The sequence below is a fragment of the Microcaecilia unicolor genome, chromosome 1 (genome assembly GCF_901765095.1).
Source record: "Microcaecilia unicolor chromosome 1, aMicUni1.1, whole genome shotgun sequence".
NCBI lineage: Eukaryota > Metazoa > Chordata > Amphibia > Gymnophiona > Siphonopidae > Microcaecilia > Microcaecilia unicolor.
The window spans coordinates 591,983,020-592,005,467 of record NC_044031.1 but is presented as its reverse complement, the minus strand read 5'-3'; the positions used below and the strand labels follow the sequence as shown (position 1 = coordinate 592,005,467).

General features: G+C 45.4%; 1 protein-coding gene across 1 annotated transcript in view; it reads left to right on the top strand.

The window, feature by feature from the left end:
* Positions 1-11,783: 11,783 nt before the first annotated feature.
* Positions 11,784-22,448, top strand: part of KCNQ3 (potassium voltage-gated channel subfamily Q member 3) — a 379,802-nt gene continuing 369,137 nt past the window's right edge. Inside the window, exon 1 of the mRNA XM_030189943.1 lies at positions 11,784-12,109. Within this exon, the coding sequence (XP_030045803.1) occupies positions 11,784-12,109 (326 nt within the window). The remainder of the gene's footprint in view (positions 12,110-22,448) is intronic.

Here is a 22,448-nt window from a genome sequence, read left to right as displayed (position 1 = left end):
AATAATCAACAACATAAGGACACAGGGTTTTTTTTTTTTTACAAAATGCAAACTCAGTTTTAAGAGGTGATATCATAGCCTATAGTAGCCAGAAAAAGAAGCAATTGGAGGCTTCAGTCTTGGGCTTAGCAGCTGAGATCTACAAATTCAAATTGGCTTATAATTAATTGAGGTTGCAGGGGGGTCAACTTAGGAGTAATGTCAGGAAGTACTTTTTAATGGAAAGGGTAGTGAATGCCTGGAATGCCCTCCTGTGGGAGATGGTGGAGACGAGAACGATAACAGAATTAAAAATGTGTGAGATAAACACAAAGGATTCCTATATGGAAAGAGAATGGAGGAAAACAAAACTTAGTGGTGCTTAGATGGTAACTCCAGTAATTGGAAGGTAAGGCCAATGGTGGGCAAACTATGGTCTGTGCCCCGATTGTGGCTAGACACATCTGGATGGGCTGGAATGAGCTTCAGTGCTATCTCCAGTAGCTGGGGAGTATGTCCTGTGCCAGGCAGACTTCTATGGTCTGTGCCCTGACAGATCAAGAATGTATATGTTATATTGCAACACATACTATGAGTTTATCATATTGGGCAGACTGGATGGACCAAGTATGTCTTTATCTGTCATCATCTACTATTTTACTATGGGGTCCTTTTGTGAAGTTGTGGCAAAAAGTGTCCTGCGTTGGGGTCAGCATATGTTTTTGATGCGCACCAATGCCCCCTTTTACTGCATCAGGTAAAAGGCAGGTCTTTGTTTTTTTTCCAGAAATGGGCATGCAGCAAGGGAAGCACTTGCCGCGTCACCATTGTTTTTGAGGGGGGGGGAGCACTTACCGCCACCCATTGAGGTGGCAGTAAGGGCTCCCATGCTAACCTGGCGGTAACCAGATAGCACGTGGCACTGCCCGATTACCACCGGGTATACACCAGCACTACAAAAATTGAAATATTTTTGTAGCACTGGGGGAGGGAACTACTTCCGGCCTGCTGTGATAGCCCAGCGATAGTTCCCTTTTAGCGAGCAGTAAGTCCACGTTATTATAATTTAAACCCTTCCTAAGCCAATTTCCACAGTGCACAAATAGCATTAAATAATCTTATAAAAGTCATTTAGCAATCTAATGGGCAGTTAAAGGCGCGTCCTTTTTATTGGTCTTAATGTTGCTGATATGTTCCCCAATGCATGTTTTTACCTTTCTAGTTGTCTGGCCAATATAATAAAAGCTGCAGGGGCAAATACTGCAATAGACAACCCCTGATGAATTACAGTCTGTTCTTGAATGTAAATGAAGTAATTTACTTGAATTAGGAACCTGCACTACAGCTATTTGAAGAGCATACTGACAATATATACAAACTCCGCATTTAAAATGGCTGAATGTGTCCCAAGGACTGGGTTGAGAACAGGGCCGTGCCTAGGGTCTCCGGCGTCCCCCTGCAGTTGCCCCCCCCCCGAAAACGATTGCTACACTACCCACCCTCTTCTCCCCAGATCCTTTTCCTTTTTTTTTGTTTAAATTTACCTCTGTCCGGCGGCAGCGTAGCATTAGTGAGAAGGAGGCGGCGCTCCCCCGCCCCGACGTGTCAGTCTTCCCTTCGCTCAGTGTCCTGCCTTCTTCTGACATCATTTCTGATGTCAGAAGAAGGCGGAACTGAGTGAAGGGAAGACTGACACGTCGGGGCGGGGGAGCGCTGCCTCCTCACTAACGCTATGCTGCCTCCGGACAGAGGTAAATTTAACAAAAAAAAAGGAAAAGGATCTGGGGAGAAGAGGGCGAGGTAAGCATGGTGCGGCGGGGCGCCCCCCAGAGGATGGCGCCCTCCTGCCATGCTTACCTCGCTTACCGTGTTGGCACGGCCCTGGTTGAGAACCCATAATTTACAGGAAATGGAGCTTTGAGGGTCAAAGAAAGAGTCTAGAACAGCATTTCCCAAACTTTGCGCCATGGTGAGCTCCCAGGGGTGTCGCGGCACATCTTGACCTCCCTCCCGCCACCCACAATCCAGCATCGCTCCCTACTTTCCCCTCCCGCAGGTCTGAAATCTGCTGCTTTCTGCTTCTTCCCCCGTAGCCACTGCAGTGCTTTCAGTTTACATTTTCGCTCAGTCCATAATTCACACATGCACTGTGGGGACTTCCCTCTGCCACATCCGGCCCTCACAACAGGAAGTTGCATCAGGGAGGGCCGGACACGGCAGACTGGGAAAGCCCCAGAGGGCCTTCCTGTGTGATTCACAGACAGCCCAAAAATGTAAGCTACAATCATTGCAGCGGCAGCAGGGGAAGGAGAAGGAGAAGGAAGCGACAGTGATCCTGAACCTGCAGGAAGGAATGTAGCTAGAAATGCTGGATTTGGGGAAGGCAGAGGTGTGCTGGATTTATGTGAGGAGAGGGGCGGCAGGGAATGGTGTGCTGGACTTTCTGGGAAGAGGGGGCTGAAGGGAAAGGGAGACAATGTAACTGGGAGGGGTGCCGTGAAAAATTGGTCGGACACTAAGGGTGCCGTGAACCGAAAAGGTTTGGGAACCCCTGGTCTAGAAGGTGGTGGAGATTTAGAGGAATGCACATATTTTTACTAGCTAGGAAGATGACTTGGCTAAGAATACTATAAACAGACTTTTCTAGTTCCTAAAGCAATATGCTTTCTACCCATTAGCTTTCTTCTCCCCAGCCTATCACATTACCTTGCAAACTGCTTGAGCCAACCACTGAGCTGCCCCACTGGTATTTGTACTTGAAGGTGTTGAGTTTCAGGAGGTGCTCCTTCCCCTATAAACTCAACTGCTGGCACTGTGTTCTTGAACTTTCACTTGCTAATTTGTCTTTAAGGTTTTTTAATTATTCATGTTTACCTTCTATCCAATGCACAGCCACTGTTATGGAATCCCTGCTTCTTTATTCATGCTTTATGTGCTGAGCCTCAAGCACTCAACTGCTTTTGCAAACCTCTGTCTAGAAACACAGTCTTTTTTTTCTCTTTCTCAAATATTGTTACTGTGGTCCAGAAGTACTGTGCATTTTTCCCATAGACACATAATAGGGAAAAACTTAGCTTATAAAGATGAACATTTGTTTCTGGACTAATGAGCATTTTTGGTTTGTATACCTTTAAACAAAATAAATGATCATAAGGTCAGAGTGAGCTGAATTTGTATTCATACACATTTATTTGAGACCCCAATGCAATATAGCCCGTGGGACCAGAGACAGCAGATCCACTTCGGGTGGGAGAGAAGGCAGAAGCACAAGTCAACTTTATCAATCATGCTGACACATTTTGACAAGCAGCTAAACAGGCCTGGAGGAGTTGCACTGGAGGGAGGAAGCAAGGGAGATTGTGCTGCAGGGCCAAAGTGGATGGGAGGGGAGAAAGAGAGAAATTAGGCAAGACTGGATGAGTGGGGATTATGGTTTCTCGGGGGTTCAGTTTAATTTTTGTCTGCATATTTCTATTTTTAGTTTGTGGTTACTTATGCTATTCTTCATGAGGGTCTACTTGTGATTTTGTGTCAAAAAAGCCAGCTATTCTGTTAGCATCAAGTGTCTGTGTACGACTAATCTGTACTAATCCAGTTTGTTTTGTTTTCCAATAGGTGTATTAACGTTCTTCTGCCCACTGCAATGTTCAGGGTGGTTTTTTTTTTCTAGGAAGGACCTTGTGTGACCCCCCTGGAAGTCTGCTTGTAAACATACTAGATTTTGTGGTCCAACTTGTTAGGAATACTTTTTATTTGTAGTAAAAAAAAGTAGTTTTAACAGCTGCACTTTATTGCTTTTACTTGAGTATTCTTTTTGGATAAGACTTTCTACGTTTACTTCACTACTTTTGAAGCGAGTACTGTTACTTTTTAGTTAAGTATTTTTAAAAAGTAACAAACCCATCTCTGTAGGCTACTGACAAATTTTTACAATGAAAGTATGTGTGTTTTTCTACTTTGAAAATTACTCCAGGGAATCTATAAACCGTGCCTAACTGGTTTACAGAATATGCCTAGAGCCCTTATGTATGCCTAAACCTAGTTGCAGGAATTTACACCAAGTAAAACCTGTTGTAAATACTGGTGCCTCAGTTAGGTGTGGTGCAGGGATATTCTATAACCACACACATAATTTTTGACTGCATGCATTAGAATTTATGCGCACCACTTTATAGAATATGACTATCAAGTTGTGCACATAAATTCTAATTAAAGTCAATTAGGGTCAATAATTGCCTCATCTCATGGTTTCCAGTATTATCTTTATGCTGATGACACCCAGCTGTATCTCTCCACACCAGACATCACCGTGGAGACCCAGGCCAAGGTATCGGCCTGCTTATCCGACATTGCTGCATGGATGTCCAACCTCCACCTGAAACTGAACATGGCCAAGACCGAGCTTATCGTCTTTCCACCAAAACCCACTTCTCCTCTTCCTCCGCTCTCGATCTCAGTTGATAACACCCTCATCCTCCCCGTCTCATCTACTCGCAACCTCGGAGTCATCTTCGATTCCTCCCTCTCCTTCTCTGCGCATATCCCGCAGACAGCCAAGACCTGTCGCTTCTTCCTTTTTAACATCAGCAAAATTCGCCCTTTCCTCTCTGAGCACACCACGCGAACTCTCATCCACGCTCTCATGACCTCTCGCCTTGACTACTGCAACCTACTCCTCACTGGCCTCCCACTTAACCATCTATCCCCCCTTCAATCCGTTCAGAACTCTGCTGCACGTCTTATATTCCGCCTGAACCGATATACTCATATCACCCCTCTCCTCAGGTCACTTCACTGGCTTCCGATCAGATACCGCATACAGTTCAAGCTTCTCCTTCTTACCTACAAATGCACTCAGTCTGCAGCCCCTCATTACCTCTCTACCCTCATCTCCCCTTACTTCCCCGCCTGAAACCTCCGCTCACAGGACAAATCCCTCCTCTCAGTACCCTTCTCCACCATCGCCAACTCCAGGCTCCGCCCATTCTGCCTCGCCTCACCCTATGCTTGGAATAAACTTCCTGAGCCCCTATGCCAAGCCCCCTCCATACCCATCTTCAAATCCTTGCTCAAAGCCCACCTCTTCAATGTTGCCTTCGGCACCTAACCTTTATACCTTTCAGGAAATCTAGACTGCCCCAATTTGACTGCCCCTACTTGACTGACTGTACATTTGTCCTTTAGATTGGAAGCTCTTTGAGCAGGGACTGTCCTTCTATGTTAAATTGTACAGCGCTGCGTAACCCTAGTAGCGCTCTAGAAATGTTAAATAGTAGTAGTATTAGGGTCAATAATTGCCTGCTAAGTGGCAATTATTGGTGCTTATTGGCTTGTTAACTAGTTCAATTCCATGCACAGATACAGAATATGCCTGGATTTGCATGCGCAATTTCAGTTGCACTATATAGAATCTGGGGGAATTGTCTAATTATTTGGGGGTGTTCCAGGGATGGAGCCAGAACTTGGCTGGTTAAAGGCCATTATTCAGCACTTAACCGGTCAAGGTAACTGTATGTATGAAACTGGTGGAAGGATGGATGCAGGACGACCATAAGCTACAACTTAATTCAGAGAAAACAAACATTTAGTGTTTTAATTACCATCCAGATTTAAATCCTTTAATGATCACAATTAATAAAGCAGTTTTTACTCTTTCCCCAATCATTAAAAGTTTAGGTGTTTATTTGGATTGTTCTGTTTCACTAGAATTTCATATAAATTCGGTTATAAAAAAATTTTTTCTATGTTGAAAAAATTGTGCTTTATAAGGACATTTTTTGATTTGGCTCAGTTTGAGTAGTTGGTTCATTCACTGATACTTTCATCTCTTGATTATTGTAATGTAGTGTACTTGGGCAGTACCAAACATTCATTTAAAAGACTTCAAACACTACAGAATTCGGCAGTCAGATTGTTATATGGTCCTTCCAGATATGACAGTGTTTCCCCTCTTTACAATAGATTACACTGGTTGCCTATAGAGGCTTGAGTAAATTTTAAATTTGTGTGTTTTCTTTATAAAACATTACATGGCCAAATTCCTAGCTATGTACTAACTCATTTCTGTTTTGTCTCATATCAAAGAGCCGGGAGAAGTGATATTAATGTTTTGTTTTGTTTTTTAACTTTTCCATAAACTAGAGGGATAAGGAGAATTTCAATTTTTGATAGACTGTTGGCCGTTCAAGCAGCACGTCTATTGAAGGATCTTGTAGTACAACTTTCTTGTTCTCATTGATATCTCTCCTTTAGAGAAAGTCTAAAGACTATTCTGTTTAGGAAATTTACCTCTTGATTTACTAATTATTTCCTAGGAGAATGTCCTAGCTCTTGTTATATGTAACCCACTTATAACTTAGTGGTAATAGCAGAATATACAACACAGTGTAATGTAATGTAGCTGCATAAATAGGACCCAATAAAAGTCAGTCCTACCTTTATATGGTTTGACATAGCTGGTTAAGGGACCCTTTTACTAAGCTGCGTAGACGCCTATGCGCACCCAATGAGCGTCAATTGGGAGTTACTGCCCAGCTACTACGTGGCCCTTGCAGTAATTTCATTTTTTATGTGCGTCCGCTACGCATGCGGGAAAATAATTTTTATTTTCTGGTGCACGGCAAAAAACAGACAGTAATCATCATGCTACTTTAATTATGAGTAAGCTGCACAATTTATAGACTTATCCCTGAAGAAGCCTGATACTTGGGTGAAACGGGACCCATTGGATTGGATTTTTTTCAAGATAAGTGCAAACTGATTTTTTATGGGTATGATTGAATAAAATTATTTAAAAAATTAAAGGGTTTTGGACCAATGAATGAAATCTGAACCACACTAATGCTGGTAGATAAGCAATTGCAAAAAGTGTCAACAGCGGTGGTTTCTGAGGTCCTTTTCCCTTTATAAAACAATAATTCGTTTGTTTACTGCTATTTTGACAAAAACTCTTTTATATTGGGCTTGGGTGGGCCCAGCCATTTCCACCCAAGGCCCACTCAGAAATAATTCAGAAATGGTGGATCGCAGGTGACTGAGGTGCATCTGCTTTTCCTTCCCTCACCTCTGCTGTGATGTGTCTACTTTAAATTAAGGGTGCTGCCCAGCAATGATTCACACAGGCCTGTTCTGGGGACTTCCCTCTGCCACGATCCACCCTCTCAGAAACAGGAAGTTGCATCAGAGAGAGCAGATCACGGTGGAGGGAAGGCCCCAGAATGGGCCTGTGTGAATCACCACCGGGTGGCACCCTTAATTTAAATTGAAAGCACTGCAGTGAAGGTGAGGGAAGGAAAAGGTCAGAATAATGCTAGACCTGTGGGACAGGGGAGGGACAGGCTGAGAGACAGTGACCACTCCTGTGGGGGAGAAGGGGTGGAGGCCAAAGGAAAGGGAGAGAGGTTCTGGGCCTGCAAAAGGTGGGGGGGGGGGGTGGCTGAAGGAAAGGAGAGAGGTTCTGGACCTGCAAGATGGGAATGGCTGGCTGGAAGAAAGGAAGGAAGGGAGAGAGTTGCTGGATCTGTGGGGGAGGGGAGTGGGGGCACGGGAGAGAGGTGCTGGACCTGTTGAGGGGGGCTGGAGGCAGGGAGAGAGGTGCTGAACCTGCAAATGGGGGAGGGGTAGATGTTGGAGGGAAGGAAGAGAAGTGCTGGACCAGGAAAGGGGGGCGGTGGTGGATGGAGGGAAGGAAGGAAGGAAGGAAGGAAGGAAGGAAGGAAGGAAGGAAGGAAGGAAGGAAGGAAGGAAGGTGCTGGATCTGCAAGGGAGGGGGCTGGAGAGAAGGGAGAGAATTGATGGACCTGCAGGTGGGGCTGGAGGGAAGGGAGAGAGGTGCAGGACCTGTGGGGAGGGGGCTGGAGGCAAGGCCTGCAAGGGGGGGTTGAAGGGAAAGGAGAGAGGTACTGTACCAGGTGGAAGGGTTAGAGGGAATGAAAAGAGATACTAGATCAAGGAGATGAAGGAAGAGGGGGACAAATTCTTAACCCACAGTGGAAGAAAGAACCAAACGCTGGAAGAGAGAGAGGGAGAGAAGCTGGACGGGTGGGAATGGAGAGAAGAGAGACACATTGATGTGGATGAGGGAGAGAAAGGAGATACAGAAACAGAGGGGAGATGATGTATGGGGATTTCATATGAACATAGAGGGGCAATGCCTGGCACAGTGAGGGGGGATATAGGAATAGAAAGGCAATGCTGGACACTGGGAGGGATGGGTATGTAGACACAGGGGGAGATACTAGACATGGGTGAGAATAGGAACTCAGAGGTGAGTTGCTGGACAGGGGAGGGCATAGGAACGCAAGGGGTGATGCTGGACGCAGGGGTAGGGGATGGAAGGATGATGATGGATGTAGGGAAATGAACATAGTGGAGGTACTGGACAAGGAACTATAAGGACACAGAGAAGGGAGTTACAGAAAATGAGGGAAGATAGGGACACAGAGCTGTTCCCTTCTCTACTACTGCCAACTCCAGACTTCGCGCTTTCTGTCTCGCTGCACCCTACTCCTGGAATAAACTTCCTGAGCCCCTACGTCTTGCCCCATCCTTGGCCACCTTTAAATCTAGACTGAAAGCCCACCTCTTTAACATTGCTTTTGACTCGTAACCACTTGTAACCATTCGTCTCCACCTACCCTCCTCTCCTCCTTCCTGTGCACATTAATTGATTTGATTTGCTTACTTTATTTTTTGTCTATTAGATTGTAAGCTCTTTCAGCAGGGACTGTCTTTCTTCTATGTTTGTGCAGCGCTGCATACACCTTGTAGCGCTATAGAAATGCTAAATAGTAGTAGTAGTAGTAGTAGATGGTGAACATGGAGCAAGAAGAAATGTCAAATAGACAGGAGATCCTGGTGAGTGAATTAAGAGAAGACAGAGGGAAGCAGAAACTAGAGATTGAAACCAAGTTGATTTGAAAAATGACCAGACAACCAAAGGTAGAAAAAATAATGTTATTTTGTATGTTGTGATTAGAATATGCAGTGCTTTTTTTGTGCTGGTTCGCGCCGGTACGGTGTACCGGCACCTTTTTTGTGAGGTCTGGCTCACCTGCCCGCTCCCTTCCATTCGTGCACCCGGGCTCCCCCTGCCCACCCCCTTTCGTTCGTGCACCCGTGCTCCCCCTGCCCTCCCTCAGCTCCCCAACTTTCCTTGAAATCTTTAATTTACCCAAAGTCGCAGTGAACCGCCCTCGCAGAAAGGAAATTACATCAGAGGAAGGCGGGACGCACTGAGAGGAAAGGGAAGCGACGGGGAGGCAAACCTGCCTGCCTGCCAGCTGTTTTTATTGCTGGTTCACCGCGACTTCGGGTAAATTAAAGATTTCAAGGAAAGTCGGGGAGCTGAGGGAGGGCGGGGGGGCTGGGGTTTGAATGAATCGCTGGACATGGAGGGGATGGAGGGCAGGGGAGAGAGGAGAATTGCTGGACATGGAGGGGAGGGCAAAGGAGAAAGGAGCATTGCTGGACATGGATTTGAGGGGAAGGCAGGGAAGAGAGAATTGCTTGACATGGCTAGGAGGGGAGGGCAGGGGAAGGCAGAGGAGAGAGGAGACATGCTGGACATGGATGGGAGGAGAGGGCAGGGAAGAGAGAATTGCTGGACATGGATGGGAGAGGAGGGCAATTTCTGTACTCCAGGATTCTATTCTTCCCACAAATTCTATACTCCAGGATTTATAAACTGCAGAATCCCAAGAGATTTGAAGCTGTGTGAGATAATATCATATTCCTAATCAGACATTATACCAATTATCAACATAAAATAATAGCACAATAACAATTTTAAAAGATAATACATGATGACTAAGGACAAAATATTTTTGAAACCGATAACATTTTCAAATTTTTATGAAAAGGGTTTTACAGCTTGATACATGAAAAAGTAATCAAAACGTTTTAAAAACATGTACCTTATGTGCACCGTTTGAAGCTGGAAATCCTAGTTGTGAATCATTTGAGAGTTTTGGGGGTCCTTTTACTAAAGTGAGCTGAAAAATGGCCTGCGGTAGTGTAGACACGTGTTTTGGGCGCACGCAGAATCATTTTTTAGCACATCTGTAAAAAAATGCCTTTTTAAAAATTTTTGATGAAAATGGATGTGCGGCAAAATGAAAATTGAGACCTTACCGCAAGCCATTGACCATGCAGTAACCGGGCAGTAATTCCAATTTGGCACACATTGAGCGCACGTAGGCAACTATGCGGCTTAGTAAAAGGGCCCCCTCAGTGAAAACTAAAACATAAAGTTCTCTTAAGAATGTGGAGCTAAATAAAAGAAAACATTTTTTTCACTTATAAATATTTCCCAGGTTTTCCCTTCAGTTGTTCAGGCTGTCTCCAGGCTTTGAAACTTGGGTGGGGGGTGAGGTTTAGAGTGTTTGGGAACCAGGAGAAGTACGAGCCCCAGAAGCACTTCAGTGACTAGATAGGAGGAGCTTTAAATATTACTTAGAGACGTCGAGATACCTGACGGGCAAAAGAAAAACCTGTAATGGGAGCTCTTAATGATTTTATTCGTTTTAACCACCATCATAATTAGCTAAAACCACTTTATTTCTTTTTACTATTGCCTCCCTTGGAGGCACAACAAGACGAGAAGCTGCTCACTGTAAAGCAACCAAGACAATTAAATATATGGAGGGATTTTTTTTCTTTGTTTCTTTTCTCTAGTTGCTGCATCATTGCTTTGAATTCCTTAGTATGAAAATCAGTCTAAAGGCACCCTGGAGTCAGGGGGTTTGGGCAGAAGGGTACCTGGAACACGACAAATTGTAACCATGGCAATCAAACAGTTCCAAATGTGTTTTGTTGCTGGGGCAAAATACAGGGACAGTAACCTTGATCCAAGGGGCGTGGCCTCCTGCTCGGGACTCCTCCTGAACTGTAAGGTGCATGTGCAGGGAGAAAGAAGAAGCTGGGGTGACGCAAGGGGGATCCCCGACCGGGTGTTGCACTCAGTCTCTGGTCCCTCCGCACGCAGGAACGTTATCAGCTCCTGCAAATGCTGTGTTTCTGGTGGGGCTCTGAAAATGCTGCGATCTATCTGCTCTCTCTCTCAGCCGCATCCTTCCCTAGGCACTGCATCAAGCGCAATCCCCTCTCCCTTCCCCGGGCATGACTGAACGCGAGGACACATCCAGCTGCAGGAATTACAGAATGGCCCAGATGTGCTGATAGAGAATGCAGGGACTGTCGCTGCCATCGGGGAGGGTTCATTTCTCGTCCTTTTTTTTTTTTTTTAACCCATGTTCATTATTATTTCTAGGGAGGAGGTGCTGGAGCTAAGGATCTAGATTGAACCTGCGGAGAAGTGCGGTTTGTGCTGAATGCCTAAAGGAAAGGGATGTTTTCTGGGCCACAGCAGATGCAAATGAGTGTCTGTCTGGGAGGTGATCCTCGATTTGCTGGTAACATACAATGGGCTACTCCCTGAGGTGAGGGTCGGTAGACCAGGGCAAGGGGGGAATCGGTGGAGGAAAGAAGGCTTGGCCACTGCCAGGGCTTACAGATAAAGATCCTCAGATTTTTCTGCGCATTTGTGTGGTGATTTATTTCTGCTGCTGGTTTTTTTTCTCTTCGTGGTGGTTTTCTTTATGAGGTGGGGGTAGAAAGAGGGATGGAGCTTGGCTCCTAAATAGTGCCATCCTGCTGCTCTCTCGTCTGTCTTGTGGCTGCTTCTGCTCTTTCTGGCGACCTGATGGCAATCTGAATCCCTTCCCCCCCCCCCAACCCCTCTCAGATCATGGCATTGGTGTTTTGCGGGCTTCCCCAATGCTCACCAGTGAGGACTACTGAAGAAGATGGGGCTCAAGTCCAGGAGTGCTAGCAGTCCTGGTTGTGGTGAAGATCAAGATGAGAAGAAAGGGGGGCTGACTGAGGGGGATCTGGAACAAGCCTCCTTGACAGTGGGAGCCGGAGCTGACAAAGATGGGACTTTACTCTTGGTCGGAACTGAGAAAGATGAAGTAAAGCGAAACCTCCAAGGAACTGGGCTGTTGGCAAAAACACCTTTGAGTTATAGTAGACCTGTCAAGAGGAACAATGCCAAGTACCGGAGGTTTCAGACTTTAATCTATGATGCGCTGGAGAGACCCAGAGGATGGGCGCTGTTCTATCACGCTTTAGTGTGAGTACCATGTGATGGGTTGAGAGGGGGTTTTCCCTTCTCTCCTCTATGATTTTTCACTGCTATTTACATGTTGTGCTGTTCTTTACTAACACCGAGTTGCAAAAGTGAGTTTTATTCATAGCATTAGCTGTAAAAAAATATATATATAGTAAAAGTTTGAACTGCTGAAGACAGAATTTGATCGTCATAGGGCCCCTTTTACTAAAGGGTGTTAATCACTTAACCCTGGATTCTATATATGGCGCGCAAATTTGAATGCACATCAATTTGCACGCACAATTGAATTGCATAGCGAGCCAAATAGCACTGATAATTGGGCACTAACAATCAATTATTGGTACTAATCGGCAATAATTATAATTTACGTGTGCATCTTGCTAGTCACTATTCTGATGCGTGCATAAATTCTTATGCATGGATCTGAAAAGGTGGCATGGCATTGGGGGGGGGGGGGCATGACTGTTCCAAGAATTTACTCATAGTGTTACAGGATATGGAAGATCTGCGCCTAATTAAGGCACGAGGATGGACACCAGGTTTCATTTGGTTCTCGTGCCTAAATTAGGTGCAGATCTGCCATATCCTGTAACACTGTGAGTTCCATTGGGCACAGATCCCAATGCAGTGCACTGTTCTATAAAAAGCGGGACCACTGTTTATAGAGTGGCACTTAGCACTCATTTTTTTGGGGCGTCATATGTAGAATTTGGTCCTTTATGTGCAGTTAATGCTCAAAAATTAATGCACCCAAAAGAGGCTGCTGCACAGTCATGTAAAGGGGCTTTGTAATTGCTTTTCTGATTCTACTTGTTAAACCACGGGTTAATGAATTTTTCAGAATTTTTTTTGTCAGGAGTGTGACATCAGTGGAGAGTGGACATAGAAGCGTTACTCAGCTAGCGCATTACTTCTTATTGGGGAAAATTCTACATTTGGCGCTGGAAATAATCAGTATAGAAAAAAAACATGCTTAGCGCTATTCTATAAACCTTGCCTAAAGTTAGGTGCGGTTTATAGAATACACATAGCACCTGTCTCCGTGGCTAAAATTTAGTCACAGCCGTTTATGCCAACTAAAACCTGGTGTACATGCCCACATCTCATTTAGGCGCAGACTGGGCATATTCTGCAACGGTGCGCATAATTATTAGGAACACCCATGACTGCCCACGCCCCTCCCATGGCCACACCCCCTTTTTAGATCTGCACCTTAGAATACAGCATACACCCTGTTTACTAAGGCATGCTAGTGTTTTTAGTGTGTTCTAAAAATTAGCGTGCATTAACACTAGAGACACCCATATATTCTTAGCCAGCACATTTTCGAAAGAGAAGGGCGTCCATCTTTTGACACAAATCGGGAGATGGGCGCCTTTCTCCCAAGGCCACCTAAATTGGCATAATTGAAAGCCGATTTTTTTGACACCCTCGATGGCTTTCCGTCACAGGGATGACCAAAGTCCACGGGGGCGTGTCAGAGGCATAGAGAAGGCGAGACTGGGGCATGATTAGGAGATGGGCATCCTCGGCTGATAATGGAAAAAAGAAGGGCGGCCCTGACAAGCACTTGGCCGACTTGGTCCATTTTTTTCCAGGACCAAGCCGTGAAAAGATGCCCAAATTGAGCAGATGACCACCAGAGGGAATCGGGGATGACCTCCCCTTACTCCCCCAGTGGTCACTAACCCCCTCCCACCATAAAAAAACAGGTTAAAAATACTTTTTTTGCCATACTCAGGTTCATTGCAGCACTATACAGGTCCCTGGAGCAGTTGTAGTGGGTGCAGTGTACTTCAGGCAGGCAGACCTCATGGGGGGGGGGGGGTTGGGGGGCTTAGCACCCAAGGTAAGGGAGCTATGCACCTGGGAGCAATTTCTGAAGTCCACTGCAGTGCCCCCTAGGGTGCCTGGTTGGTGTCCTGGCATGTGAGGGGGACCAGTGCTCTACAAATGCTGGCCCCTCCCACGACCAAATGGCTTGGATTTGGCCATTTTTGAGATGGGCGTCTTTGGATTTCATTATCAGCAAAAACCAAGGCCGGCCATCTCTAAGGGAGGCCATCTCTAAGGTCGACCCAAATGTTGAGATTTGGGCATCCCCGACCATATTATCGAAACGAAAGATGGACGCCCATCTTGTTTCAATAATACAGTTGGGGATGCCCCTTTACGGGGCCGTCCTTAGAGATGGGCACCCCCATTCGATTATGCCCCTCTATGTGTGTCTCTAGTGTTAGCGTGTGCTAAAAACGTTAGCATGCCTACACTGCAGCTTAATAAACAGGGCCCCATGAAAGTTGTGTAACTAAATTCTAATTAGTATTAGTGCCGATAATCACTTGTTATTGGTTTGTTAATCAATTAATTTGTGCATACAATGTGGCCATATTGCCAAATTTGTGCAATGCAACTTTAGCTGCCGTGGGCTAGATATGGCGCCTGAAAAATCTGCATGGAATAAATTTCCACCGAAGCATATTCTATAAGCAGCACCTAGATTTAGACGTGGTATACAGAACATGTTTAGTTGATACCTCAGCACCTAGAACTATGTGCATCCGTTTACACCAAGGAAAACGTAGCATAAATACTGGTGGGTAGATTTAGGTACAGAGGGCCATATTCTATAACAGTGCATGTAAATTTTGGAATGCCCACAAAACGCCCATTTCCCCACTCATAACCTTGCCCCCTTTTGGCTCCGTGCATTAGCATTTAGGCGCTGCGCATTACAGAATACGCTTAGCGACTTGTGCACATAAATTCTAATTATTGCCAGTTAGTGCTCATTATTTTTTTGTTAAATGCTGTTAAAAACGCTGGTTGGCTTGCTAAGCACGTTGTTATAGAATACGCTTGGATTTCAGCACAGACCGCTAGGAGCGATATATAGAATCCGGCGGCAAATGTGGAATTCCCCCCATTGTGCACTAATGCAGAGTTAATGTGGGACCACTTTCTGTTTCCTAAATAGGTGGTGCTAATTGTTTCCGTGTTATCCAGGAGCAATTACCTTGCATTAATCTGAATATTAATGCATGATTTGTAATGAACAATAGTGGGTACACCCCCTTCTTGACGCAGTGATGGTTTTTGGCTTGCTGCACATTAAATGTTTGTATTATAGTATGTCAGGGCTCAGACTTAACGCCCGTTAGTAGAAGGATCTCATATTGTCAAATATAATTCCTGATGTCTGGAGCATCACGCAGTCTTAATGGTTGTGAATTGACAGTAAGATTTGGCTAGGGATGCCGTGAGAATATACAGTATGCTACATGTGACCAAACATTCATCAGAGCTGAGCCGTGAAGGGTAATGTGGGAATTTCTCACAGAGGACATAATTTACAGTGTGTTGCTAGTACTGCGCAATATTATTTCTGGCTTAAGTGCTTGCTCCGAGTACCTTCAAAAGAATATGAACCGTTCCCAAGGCATTCTGAAATAACATTTAAAAATAACTGGAGCTTGTTCAGCATCATTACTACACATTCCTATGTTTCTCGGGCCCTCTTTTCTTCCAGGCTTAGAGTCTGTGACCCAGATCTTTTGAACATGGGAATACTTTGGTGTAGAAATGTTTTCCATCTGAGATGGTTAGTTGTATGGCAACTGGGTGCTAGACCATAATTTCTGGACTGAAAGTAGAGTGTTCATATTAATATTCAAGATTTTACTGCTTTGCTTCTGCAAAATACTGTAATGAAGCGGGTGGGCCAGATAGTTTTTGCATTTATGGGTCATTTTACTAAGCTGCGGTAAATGGGGGCCTATGCAAGCAGCAGTGCATGTTTTTGACACGTGCTGAAATCTCCTTTTACCACAGTGGGTAAAAGACTGTCTTCTTTTTTTTTTTTAAAAGAAATGGCCATGCAGTAAGTGATAAACTACAAATACATGAGAAAGAGAATTAAAAAAAAAAGGCAGAACCACAAAATAAAACAAAAAGATTCTCTATATAACAAGCCTGGAGAAATAAATAACTAAATAACTTTATTCAAAAATAAGGAGGAAAAAGCCTCAAGAAGCTCCCAGCAAAAAGCCAGCGGAACAAAACTGCTTCATCATCGGCAAAAAGCTTCCTTAATAAACAACTTCAACAAAATGATTCACATCTTAACAACTCATCAAAAAGTGCTTAAATCTTTAAGCAACTAGCAATACTTAGCTGTGGAGTCTCTTCTTCCTTCAACAAGTTGACCGTGACCAATGGTGGCCAACGTTTCGTCAAGCTGTGGCAGGGTCAAACTGCCAAAAAAATTTAGACTACATTCAAAATGTGATGGAACCTAGTTCAAGCTGCATCAGGGTCAAACGGCCAAAAAAATGTAGTTTAAAATTCCATCACATTTTGAACAGTCTAGATTTTTTTTGGCCTTTTGACACAGCTTGACGAAACGCTGGCCACCGTTAGTCACGGTCAACTTGTTGAAGGAAGAAGAGACTCCACATCTACGTATTGCTAGCTGTTTAAAGATTTAAGCATTTTTTTTGAAGAGTTGTTAAGATTTAACTCATTTTGTTGAAGCTGTTTAAAGGAGGTATTTTGCCAATGATGAAGCAGTTTTGTTCCTGTGGCTTTTTGCTGGGAGGTTCTTGAGGCTTTTTCCTCCTTCTTTTTGAATACATTTATTTATTTATTGTTCTAGGCTTGTTATATAGAGAATCATTTTGTTTTGTTTTGTGGTCATGCAGTAAGTGAGCCACTTACTCTGCGGCCATTTCAGGAGGGAGCCCTTACCGCCACCCACTGAGGTGACGGTAAGGGCTCCAGTGCTACCCCGGCTACAAAATATTTTATATGTCTGTAGCACTGGAAACGGCATGCTGGAGGTGGGAGCTACCACGAGGCTGCTGCAGTAGCCCAGCGGTAGTTCCGGAATAGCGAGTGGTAAGCCCATATTGGGTTTACCGCTGCTTAGTAAAAGGGCCCCTTAGCCTGTTTCAACAACAACTATTAAAGTGCAATTGTACTGGGGCTGGATGTGCCTCATGTCAATGGCAAGTGTTTTCTTTTTGAGCTATTTGTCTTGATCTTTGGCTTGCTGGATTGATTTTTTCGCTTTTAAGGGTTTTCTTTACACTTTAATATTCCCTTATCTCTTGTTTGTCCTGTTAGATTGTAAGCTCTGTCGAGCAGGGACTGTCTCTTCATGTTCAAGTGTACAGCGCTGCGTACGTCTAGTAGCGCTATAGAAATGACAAGTAATAGTAGTAGTAAGTGCAAAGGCTGTATTGTAACTGTTGAGGGTGGGCTCTGCATGACCCCTGCACCTATCGCAATCTTACTGCGTGTTAGGAGCATTGACAATTAGAGCAAAGTTCTCCTGCGCTAACTTCTCAACTGGCTGCAATGTGCTGTCACACCCATTCTCCCTCTATAACCCACCCATCTCTTCCCCAATACAGCATGCAGTTAACATGTGAATTAGCACATGCTGTCAAATCACTGAGGTAACATATTAACTGCTCAACACACTTAGTAAAAGGGCCCCTTGGTTGCCTTGCTGTCATCTGGTTCCTTTTGGATCCATCCTCAAATTTCTCTACATTTTGAAAAAATATATATTTTTGTGCTCATACTTGTAAATATGTTGAATGTTAAAATGTGGAACTTTATTTTGCTATGTCAACCCAGAATCCTGACTTTAACACCTTAAAAAAAAGGAATATAAATGTCTTTGTTTTGTGTATACATTATCCCCTATACTGTTTAACCTTCAGCAACCTCATTTTCGGGATACATGGATTTGTATCTGAGTTGAAAATGTCAGTCAGCTTCCCCAGGGCACCTGCAGAGTGAACTTAACATTGGGAATAATGACATCCTCCCTATAAATCTTTGAACAATAAAGTGTTTTTAAGAATTTGAAGCTGAAGAGAAGAAATCTTTATTTCACTTGCTGAAAGTGTTCCCCAGGTCCCCTCTTCAGTTGTTCCGGCTGGCTCCATGCTTATGACCCGGGTGGGGTTGAGGCTGAGGGTGTTTCAGAAGGATCAGCCTCAGCTACATTTCAGTGACAAGATAGGAGGAGCTTTCAAAAAGCCTCAGATGCCAAGATACCCAGAGGGACAAAAGAAAAACTTGTAAAGGGAGCTTTTAATGATTTTATTGGTTTTAACCACCAGTGTAATTAACTAAAACCACTTTATTTCTTTCTGCTAGTGCAGCTCTTAGAAACACAATAAGATTAGGAGGTAGGATTTAGCTATAGATTAAATATCAAACAGAGTTTGGCTCGCTGTGAAGCAACCAAGGCAATTGAACAAATTCGGGGATTATTTTTTGTTTGTTTTTTCTATTTGCTGTATCATTGCTTGGAATGTGCTTAGTAGGAAAATCAGTCTAAGACACCCTGGAGTCAGGGGTTTGGCTAGAAGGGCACCTGGAACATGCTGAAAATCAAAACAGTTCCAAATGTGGTTGTTCCTGAGGCAAAATACAGGGACAGTGTTGTCTACTGATCAATATTATGGCTGCTGGGTTAGCTCTTGATTCCTTACAGGTGTTAGTTTGCAAAGTGCTTGCAGGCAGCCATGTACAGTATTGGCTTGTGCCTCTTGATTCTTGAGGTGCTTTCAGAGTTTTTATTTGACAATCCCATCTTTAAGGGAAGTATGTGCTGTTGCCATGTGGGAAAATACTTTTAGATCTGCCACTGTAAGATTGTGGAGCCATCTTCTGTTATAGATGAATAATATCTAGGAAAGGGCTTCCCAAGCCTGTCCCAGGAACTCCACAGCTGGTCGGGTTTCCTAAATATCTGGGTAATGAAGTATGCATGAAATCAGTTTGTAATCATTGCAGATTGATCTCATACATATTCATTGTTGATATCTTAAAACCTGATTGACAGGACAAGTTTGGAAAGCTCTGATCTGAGGCAGTTCTGTTGGCTTTTCACAGTTGTGTTTAATTATCGGCAGCATATTGCTGTCTGCTGAGTTTTATAGTTTTGTTTAGTCTGTGAATTATTGAATAATGTATTTTTATGTGAGTATATATAGGTATATGTTTATTTAATTTGAATTTTATGTTGTTGTTCCTCACTCAGCATGTAATAAATCCAAATAATTAAGTGCCCCTCCCCACCTCCGATATTGAGCCCATGGCAGTCATCACTTTTTTAAAAATATTGACTGCCATAGGTTGAAAAATCTAGTGGGTCGATATTCAACATGATTTAGCCAGCCAGAGATAGCTCCTGGCTGGTTAGTCTGTTTGGATCTAACTGGTCATTTTCGGCGCACTTAACTGGTTACGGTCAAATTCTATAAAAGGCACCTAAAAAATCTGTGTGGTAAACATTTTCGGCTAAGCATATTCTATAAGTAGCTCCTAGATTTAGGCATAGTATACAAAATATGCTTAGTTGATATCCCAGCACCTGAAACTATGCACTTCTATTTACACCAACGAAAACGTGGTGTAAATCCCAGCGTGTAGATTTATATGCACTGGGTCATATTTTGTAACTACGTACATAAATTTAGGAATGCCTACAAAATGCCCATTTCCTCCCCCCCCCCCATGACCATGCCCTTTTGAACTATATGCATTTGAATTTAGGTGCAGTTCATTTCAGAATATGCTTAGTGAGTTGTGTGTGTAAATTCTAATTATTGCCAATTAATGCTTATTATTGCTTGTTAGGTTCTGCTATTAACGGTGATTAGCTTGTTAAGCCAATTAAGTTATGCACATTGTTATGGAATATGCTTAAATTTCAGCACGGAACGCTAGGTGTACTATATAGAATCTGGCGGTTAGTGCCTAATGCATAAAGACAAACTTGTTCAAAAAGACATCATAATGATCCTGTCGCGGCTCTGATGTCACTCTGGTGTTGGTGAGCTCTCGAGTTTTCCCGAGCTCCACTAGGCCCAGGAAATAGCCGAGCACCCCGAATCTTCACCCGCGGCGACCGCCGTTCACCGAGGGTTGAGCCCCCAGCTGCGGGCGGCCAGCAGGACTGCTGGAACCACGGGGTGACGGATGACCTGGCTGGCTGTGGATACAGAGTCCTTGGTGAGCGTACCTAGCCGGGCGGCTAGCTGAGCAGTAACAAACACAGTCTTGGAAATAGCTAGCAGGGCGCCTAGCTGCCACGAGGAGCAAACACAGTCTTGGAAGGAACTAGCAGGACGGCTAGCTGTCACGGGGAACAAACACAGGCTTGGAAGGAGCTAGCAGGACGGCTAGCTGCCACGAGGAACAAAACACAGTCTTGGATGGAGCTAGCAGGACGGCTAGCTGCCACGAGGAACAAACACAGGCTTGGATGGAGCTAGCAGGACGGCTAGCTGTTACGAGGAACAGACACAGGCTTGGAAGGAGCTAGCAGGACGGCTAGCTGTTACGAGGAACAAACACAGGCTTGGAAGGAGCTAGCAGGACGGCTAGCTGTTACGAGGAACAAAACAGTCTTGGATGGAACTAGCAGGACGGCTAGCTGTCACGGGGAACAAACACAGGCTTGGAAGGAGCTAGCAGGATGGCTAGCTGCCACGAGGAACAAAACACAGTCTTGGATGGAGCTAGCAGGACGGCTAGCTGCCACGAGGAACAAACACAGGCTTGGATGGAGCTAGCAGGACGGCTAGCTGTTACGAGGAACAGACACAGGCTTGGAAGGAGCTAGCAGGACGGCTAGCTGTTACGAGGAACAAACACAGGCTTGGAAGGAGCTAGCAGGACGGCTAGCTGTTACGAGGAACAAAACACAGGCTTGGAAGGAGCTAGCAGGACGGCTAGCTGTTACGAGGAACAAAACACAGTCTTGGATGGAGCTAGCAGGACGGCTAGCGGTCACGAGGAACAAAACACAGGCTTGGATGGAGCTAGCAGGACGGCTAGCTGTTACGAGGAACAGACACAGGCTTGGAAGGAGCTAGCAGGACGGCTAGCTGTTACGAGGAACAAACACAGGCTTGGAAGAAGCTAGCAGGACGGCTAGCTGAAACAAGGAACCAGCACAGTCTGAAAGGGACTAGCAGGATGGCTTCAAACAACAAAACGGAAGCACTGGATCCTTTCGGTGCTTCCGTTTAAATCCCCCGCTCGTCCTGGCCGAAGAACAGCTGGGACCAATCCTCTCTGTCCCAGCCGGCAGTGGGCCCCGGATTGGTTCTCCCGTCTGAGGGGCAGAGTTCCTTCGTGGATGCGCCAATCCGGCGCAAGTGGGCGGAGCCTCCTCGCTGGTCCTGCTGCAGCGAGGAGGACGCCGACGCCGGCGCCGCCATCTTGGCCGGCGGATCTCCTTCTCCGAGGCCGGCGTTAGTTCTTCAGGATCGCCGGCCTCGGAGCAACTTGTGGTCGCGGCCCTCCCGGCGGCAGCCTTCCCTCGTCGCCCCGCACCCCACGGAAGCCCCAACCTCCTGCCCCGGCCCGCGGACCGGCAGGTAAGGGCCCGGAACGGGACAGTATCCTCCCCGGAAGACCCCTTCCTCCGGGGCCTGGTTTGCACGGATATCGGGCGTGGAAGGCTTTGATCAGTTCTGGAGCATGAACATTAGCCACGGGTTCCCAGGAATTATCTTCGGGACCATAAGATTTCCATGCTAACAAATAATACAGTCTTCCTCGCCGCCACTTTGAGTCGAGAATCTCTCCTACCTCGTACTCCGGGTCCGGGACCACTTGGAGATCCTCGGTTCGGGCTGGATGTGGGTGCCACCCGGACTCCCGGAACCTCTTCAATAGCGAGATGTGAAAAGCGTTATGTACTCGTAGAGTGGCGGGTAACCGCAATCGATACGTTACCGGCCCAATTCGTTCTTGAATTGCATATGGCCCCACATACCGCGGTCTCAGTCTTTGGGAAGGTCCTCGGAGTCTCAGATGTTTCGTGCTTAACCATACTTTCTGTCCTGGTTGGAGCACGGGGGCGGGCCGCCGATGGCGGTCAGCAAAGATCTTGTTCTTGATCGCGGCCTTCTGTAGTTGTTCCCTAGCCACCCGCCAGACCTCTTGTAGGTCGGCTATGACTTGATCCCCCGCCGGGTTCATGGCGGTAGCCGGAAACGGTCCTGGAAGCCGGGGATGTCGTCCATATACCAGGAAGAACGGGGACTGCCCTGAGGATGAGTGGTCACTTTGGTTATAGGCGAATTCGGCCCAGGGAAGTAGAGAAACCCAGTTATCCTGTCGTTGGTTGACAAAGGCTCGTAAAAATCCTTTCAGGGTTTGGTTAATCCTCTCAACCATGCCGTTGGTCTGAGGATGGTACGCGAATGAAAAATGATTCTCTACCCCCAAGGCCGTGCACAAAGTTCTCCAGAAGTGAGATGTAAATTGGGGCCCTCGGTCACTGATGATCCGAGTGGGTAGTCCA